Raw genomic sequence first — 6,972 nt, 5'->3', positions numbered from 1 at the left:
TTTTTTTGGCAATCCACCTGGTGACGGTTGATTTGTCAGAGGCAGACTTACTGGGGCCATGAAATTCCCTGAGAATGGTTTGGCGCAGAAGTACCCACAGAGGAACGCTGACTAATGTATGCTTCAAGTTGATATGGTGCTTTCATTTGGAAGTGCTTGAGTGAAAACTCCTTCCTGAGTTTTTTTGTACTCAACCGGCAATTTTGCTTGTCCTTCATATTGATTAAGTTGATTCTTCTGCCAGTTGGGGTGGCCAATACTGCAAATTTTGGTATTGATTGGATGTCAAGTAAATACAGGGCCAGTATCAAGATTATTGAATGATTTTGTGAAGTTTGCCTTAATTTGATTATCTTCAAAATAAAACACAGACAAGGTTTTAGGAAAAAAAAATATACAATAGATCCTTGCTTTTTGCAAGGGTTCCGTTCCAGACTTACCAGCTAATGGTGAAAAATTACAAGTCATTGAGACGCCCATAAAAATGTCTATTTTGGACACACGACTTGTTGCCAATGTTCACTCGCAACAATGTCCAGGTTTAAGCCCTATACAGTATATGCCTCCCACATTTATTAAACACATTTTAATGTATACAATGTATCAGCAATCCCCACTAATGAATGATAATGTAAGATGGTTGATGAGCAGATGTTTTTTAAAGCTGTGCCAGTGTTGGAGGAAGTTCTTTATAAGTTTCACTTTCGCTCTGCCAGGTCGAGGTCAAGGACTGCAGAACAAAGTGCGACATCTCAATGCCTGCCATCAAAACATCATCAGTGAAGCATAAAGGCACGTACATGTCAAAATCGTGGGCTATTCCATGCCTGCTGTACCTTTTACTTGTATTATCACATATTTATGAGTTATTATCGACTAGTGCGTGAGATGTGTTTTCTGCGGGAAAAAAAAAACTTTCAGAGAACATATTCAGAGAAAAAAAAAACATTAAAATGGAAAAAAATATTGTTTGAAGAAAAATCCACAAATGTGCAGGGATCCACTGTTAATGTATAAAAAGTGTTCTTTATCACCAAACTTATTTGTGAAAAAGTTAACAGTGCAGCCATCTCTCGCAACTTCGCGCCTCGAATTTTGTGCTTTCACTCTGTCACGTTTTTCAAAAATGTATTAATTAATAAATCATGATGTTTCATGGTTGAATACGGCCTACTATTAGTCAAATAAAATGCATAATTGAATTTAAATTAGCCATTTTCAAAAGCCTAAAAATGATATTCAAAAGACGCATTCAAAGACATTGTTAAGATGTAGCATGTCTACATTGGTCACCACGTGTCAGTACTGTTACCGTGATGTTCGATGAGACACACAAGCACCAGATTTGATTGCCGGAACAATAGGCTTTTATTGCAGGTTTGAATGATCTCACAACAGCAATCCCTAATAAAAATCCCTAATAAAAGCATGGGCTACTTCCTGTCCGCCTCTCTTTAAGGTCCCCTACAGACCACATTTACTGTATAGTAACACAAACAAGCCTTATTTATGCCTTAAATTGCTTATTTACTCTTATTTTGTCTACTATATTGAGTATTATGTGTGTAATTAGGGGTGTTATTTCAAGTCAAGAGGATGCTAAAAATGTTAAAAACAAAATTTCAAAGGTCATAAACTTGTTTTCTACTATACAAATATTCCATTTATAAAGAAGGAATCCTACTTTGCAAAAATTCACTTGTTATGGTTGCATCTGGAACCAATGAAGCACAATAAACCAGGGATTACTGTATTATACAACAATATAAGACAATGTAACAATATCAACAAATTAATAAAACAATTCCCTTTATTATAAAATATGTATATAATATTTATATTTATTATATATATATAATATGATATAATACTAAAAATATTATGCCCTATATTCCGTTTAATATTATTATTTATAAACTTTTGAACAAGATAATGTACTGTAAATAGACAAAACAAAAAGCATGAACTACTATTGGCTCGCATTCAAATTATGGACCTGGCCCCCACAGCCCTTCTATGTTCAAATACTTATTCCTAGAGTCTGTAAACAATATAACAAAATATTAAAATACGTAGTAGAAAATAAACATAGAAAAGAAATGAAAAAAATCGATCGCTACCATCGACCCAATAGTAATACTACAATTGGTATCTGACCTGTCGACAATTGGATCGATCCGTCCACTCCTTGCTGGCACACTCCCTTCGCCGCCCAGCGCGAGCCACCCGGCCGAAGATGCGCGTGAGGCGGAAAGAAAGGCGGCGCTTCACCTGAACGAACATCTTCATCATCATCCTCCTCATGAGTGAGTGTGTCATGTTTCTTCAAGAAGACATTGATCTTCTCTTGGAATGTGTTTTATAACTTCTTCGTGTGATAAGTCCGCCTTTTTTGTGGAGACTTGCTGGAGAGGATACTCTGTTGACATGTGGTATGTGTCTCATGTGTCATGGCCACACTGGTCGGAAAAGCCTCTTATCCATAAGATGTGGATGTAAAGGACATTTTAAACTCGTGAAAAAAGAAGGAGGGAAACTCATGGTAAGTGCCTTTTTAGTTATGTAGAATACCTACAATTTTATTAACAATCTAATGTGATATGATTAAACATTTTTAACGTTACAGTCTAAACAGCAAACGTCTTGTTTGTATTAATTGCCTTTTCTAAACAAGTATTATTCTCATGTTCTTATTCTATGTTCCAGATATCCACAGATAGGTGGTATAAAGCAGTCAGACGTAATGATGCTTGTGATACCATGTCCCTTATTTGTTTAAGTAGGTGCCACATATCTTGCGGACTTGAGGGGCGCTTTTAAGCTCATATGAGTGTGTGTGTGTGTGTGTGTGTGTGTGTTGCCTTGGGCTATTCGACCCTGGACAGACATGGAAAAAGATACCAGTAAGGGGTGGCTAACCTCAAACACAGCAAGCATCCTGGGATTAATTAAATCCACTAGAGGGTGCACAGACCTAAAGAGATGATGGTCCAGTTGGACAGATGGAGCAATTTTGGAATCTTGTAATGAGTATGAAAGAGCATCAAACATCCTTGGAGTATGATTCTAGTCATTGTTTGAATAAAAGGATAAAGCGCATATTTTGAAGAAGGTAATTATAATTGATATGCACTGCAGGGCTTTTGCATTACGGAATAATTTCATGGTGTTGTGTAGACAATACACAACAACATAATGGTTTTTCTAATTGAATAAAAGAACCCTGCCGATGACCCGTAAATGTGACTGGCGCTTTAGGAAATTTGCCCAGATGAAATGCATTTCCCTCAATAATCGCATTATGGATTTTGTAAACACTGTGGGAATAGCTTTTACTTAGCTGTGCTTAATAGGGAAATTCAAAGACAATAGCATTTGCATTCATAAAATTGGATTGCCCTTGCATTGTAGATAAGTACGACGCATTAAAAACACTAATATAATCTAATACCAACTCATGCTGCACTTAAGAAAGATGATCATCTTAGTAACCCTAATGTCTTTTGTTTTTTTTCCAGAAATATAAGCTATGGTGATTCCAGCACTGCTTGGTATCTACTCTTACGTACTGAATCTATAAAATTACAGATCCACATCACCTTCGTTACTGGATGAGCTCTTGCCAAATGTACTTTAAGAAGGAATATCTCAAGTCAAACCTAAAGGATTGTGTAAATCCAATTTGAAAGTGAATGATTCAGTGTTTAACAGCCATGAATTGGAAAATCAGTTGAAAGTGCTTAGACCTGGGAGGACTTGTGAGGTAATATACTGATGAATATGCAGGAGGTATTGCGGTCTGATATGCCCAGAAAACCTCATACATTTGATAGCTTCACATCCTTATGTGGCTTGCTCTTCGGAATAGTGTTTGCAAGTACATCTGCTTGTCCGTCCAGCTGTCACTGTACAGAAAAGAGCGGCATGACCGTGGTCCAATGTATGTCTCAGAACTTGGAGAAAATCCCATCAGATCTCCCAAGTGATACCGTTGCTCTGATTCTGGCATCCAATCACATTACTAAAATACCCAACCATGCCTTCAAAGAGCTGAACTACCTTCAGGAGTTGGATCTGTCGAATAACGACATTGAGACCGTGGACGTTGCAGCGTTTCAGGGTGTCACAGACAGCCTCATTGTTCTGGATCTTGCCAACAATCGTATCCACAGTGTCCCAAAAGAGGCATTTGCCCGTCTCAAAGCCAAAATCAACCTTTCAAATAACCCATGGCACTGCGAGTGTGTATTACAGGAGGTTCTAAGGGAACTGAGGCTGGACCCAGAGTCGGTGAACGACGTGGTTTGCCACACAGCCGTGCAGGAGGAATACGCGGGCAGGTCTGTAATACAAGTTCTGGATTCAGGGATTAACTTCTGTAACTTTCATCACAAGACGACAGATGTTGCAATGTTCGTCACCATGTTTGGATGGTTCACAATGGTGATTGGATATGTCGTCTACTATGTGAGACACAACCAGGAGGATGCCAGGAGGCACCTGGAGTATCTCAAATCATTGCCCAGTAGCTCTCAGATTACTAAGGATTTTGACACCATCAGCACTGTTCTCTAGCAGGGGCACCCACGACTCAAGTGTGTCTTTGTCTTGAAATATGTGTATTTTGCCTATTTATTTTGCTTTTTGTATGGTATTGTATTGTTTCTTGATTTAATTGCTAATACTAATGGTTTTGTTCAGTCACACCAATTATGCTGCTTTTTGACAAAGCTCAAATATCTGTGACAGTGTGAAGTGATAAATGAGGTGTCAGGTGACATCATCGTGTCATTTGCATAATTACACATGACGCATGTGCATGTCATTTTTACGACGCTGTGAGACACAAAAAGTGAGCAAAAAAAACAATGAAAAGTCAAGCAAATATTTAGAAATACAAATGAACTTTGAACTTTTTGTTGCGTCGTTTTGTGTTTCTTGTATGTCACAAACAAGACGGAGCCGCCTGCGAGAGCGATACACCTTTACATGATAAGTCACTAGTACTCAACACAAGTTGCTAAGTTGGCAACATTGATCCCTTCTGCTACGCCTTCTTATTCTCTGACAGACCAGGGGCCTCATCTATAAAAGTGCGCGTGGAAATGTGAATAAAAGTCTGCGTAAACCAGAAACCCAAAATGTGCGTACGGACAAAAATATTCAGACCTAAAAAAAAATGCCATATGCACACATTCTTGCAATTTGTGCTTCACCTGCTGCCCAAATGTGCTTACACAACTCCACCCCACGTCACGCCCTCTCCACGCCTTCAATTCAACAATAAATGGTCAATGCAAATGGCTCATGAATGCGGCGTCCATATTTAATGACCCTTGATTGCATTACCCTCGGTTCTTCTGAACCATGGCTGCTGAGAAGACGAAGGTGAAGGAGCGGAACTTCACCGAGACTGAGGTGGAAATCTTAGTTGCAGAGCTGGAGGCCCATAAAAAATAATATTTGGAGGACACAGCAGTGGCATTACGAACAAGAGGAAGATGAGCGAGTCCACTGTCGGCAGCGTCAGTGGAACGACGCACAGAAAAAAGTGGTCGGATAGCAGGGCACACATTTCCATTTTTTGTGAGCATGTTTCTACATCGTTCCTAATTGATACCACATTTTAGATGAATTTAAGCTTAGCAAAATTAGTTTCATTTAAAGGTGGACGCAATGACTCAAAACGGGGAAGTAGTTATGTCGAAAATTAATTGCATTTGCATGTAATCTCAAGACCTTTGAGGTGAAAGGACAATTACTATTTTACTTTGGATCTGTCCTGAATGGACATAAAAGATAATATGTCAAATCAGAATCTTTTGTTTTTCAAAAAAAAGTTCTGAAAGCTTTTTCTTTGATGAATTTATATGAAACAAATGTGTGAAACAATACTGCTTGTTATGCCAATTTACCAATTTGTTTTTATTTTAGTGCGGTCAAATGTAAGTTAACTATTCAGTGTTACCTTGTATTGTGACTTTATGCCATGTTACGCTGAAAAGTAACGAAGTAGCATTTTTCGTGAGTAAATGAGGCTTTAATCAAAATGTACGACACACTGAACTTACAACACTTCAAACGAACATCCATGTCAATGCACCTTGACAAATTTAACATTCCATTTAGATGCATTTAGAGCCAGTCAGGGTTTTATTGCATTCGTTTATTTGTGACCCATATTAATCACAGACAATCATGTGGTCAAGACAATTTCAATGTTTTTTCCACAGCCATATTTACTCCATACAAAATGAAGACAAAAATAATCATTTTGTAATGTTGCATTTGTGAGAATTTTAAGCACAATGTTTATGCATCTCCTTAGACTGCTCTGCTTAAAATCAACTCTTATAAATTGCTCATCTCAATGCTTAGTTTTAGTGTGACAATTTTGTATGAGCAAAAATGGTTGCTGTCAGAAAATGTGTTGTTGGGACTGGTTAGGTGGAAGTGAAATGTGTGTGGGGGAAAAAAGACAGTACAGTAATCCTCCGTTTATTGCAGTTTCAGACCCTACCGTGATAAGTTAATTTCCACGAAGTACGATTCCTTATTTCTAAATGGAATATACTGTATAAATGGAATACTTGCGTAGTAAGAGCATAGAAAACCTGTTTACGACCTTCTATATCTTGTCATCTTTACAATCGTTTTAAACAATATAGTAAAAATATCACAGAAAATATGACATATTCGACAAATAAGATAACATAAACTCACATTTTAAAATTTTCTCGACAGAGTACTTCCTGCTGTGGCTATAGTCTCATCAATGTAATATCACTGACACCTAGTCACCAGTATACTAGAATACTACATATTGCGTATTTGAATGCCTTATATTTGTATTTTATTTCTTTTAGCTATTTTTATGCTTGAAAATTCTTAATTTAGGCCAAGAACAAGTGCAATTTGCTTTTATTTTTTGACTAATAATAGGCTGTAGTCAACCATAAAACGATTATTTAT

General features: G+C 37.5%; 1 protein-coding gene across 1 annotated transcript; it reads left to right on the top strand.

Annotated features, from left to right (window-relative positions):
- The first annotated feature begins 2,235 nt into the window (after nt 1–2,235).
- On the top strand, nt 2,236–6,205 carry LOC129187648 (leucine-rich repeat-containing protein 3-like). Its single transcript, XM_054787217.1, has 2 exons — nt 2,236–2,542; nt 3,519–6,205. Exon 2 carries the CDS (start codon nt 3,775–3,777, stop codon nt 4,573–4,575), a length of 801 nt encoding a protein of 266 aa, XP_054643192.1. The 5' UTR covers nt 2,236–2,542; nt 3,519–3,774; the 3' UTR covers nt 4,576–6,205.
- The last annotated feature ends 767 nt before the right edge of the window (nt 6,206–6,972 follow it).

Source organism: Dunckerocampus dactyliophorus, chromosome 9, assembly GCF_027744805.1.
Source record: "Dunckerocampus dactyliophorus isolate RoL2022-P2 chromosome 9, RoL_Ddac_1.1, whole genome shotgun sequence".
Taxonomy (NCBI): Eukaryota; Metazoa; Chordata; class Actinopteri; order Syngnathiformes; family Syngnathidae; genus Dunckerocampus; species Dunckerocampus dactyliophorus.
Note: the sequence above shows the minus strand (reverse complement) of the source record. Positions and strands in the feature narration are given on the sequence as shown.

Coding starts and splice junctions, on each gene's coding strand:
- LOC129187648 (XM_054787217.1), top strand. CDS start 3,775: ATGAATATGCAGGAGGTATTGCGGTCTGATATGCCCAGAAAACCTCAT.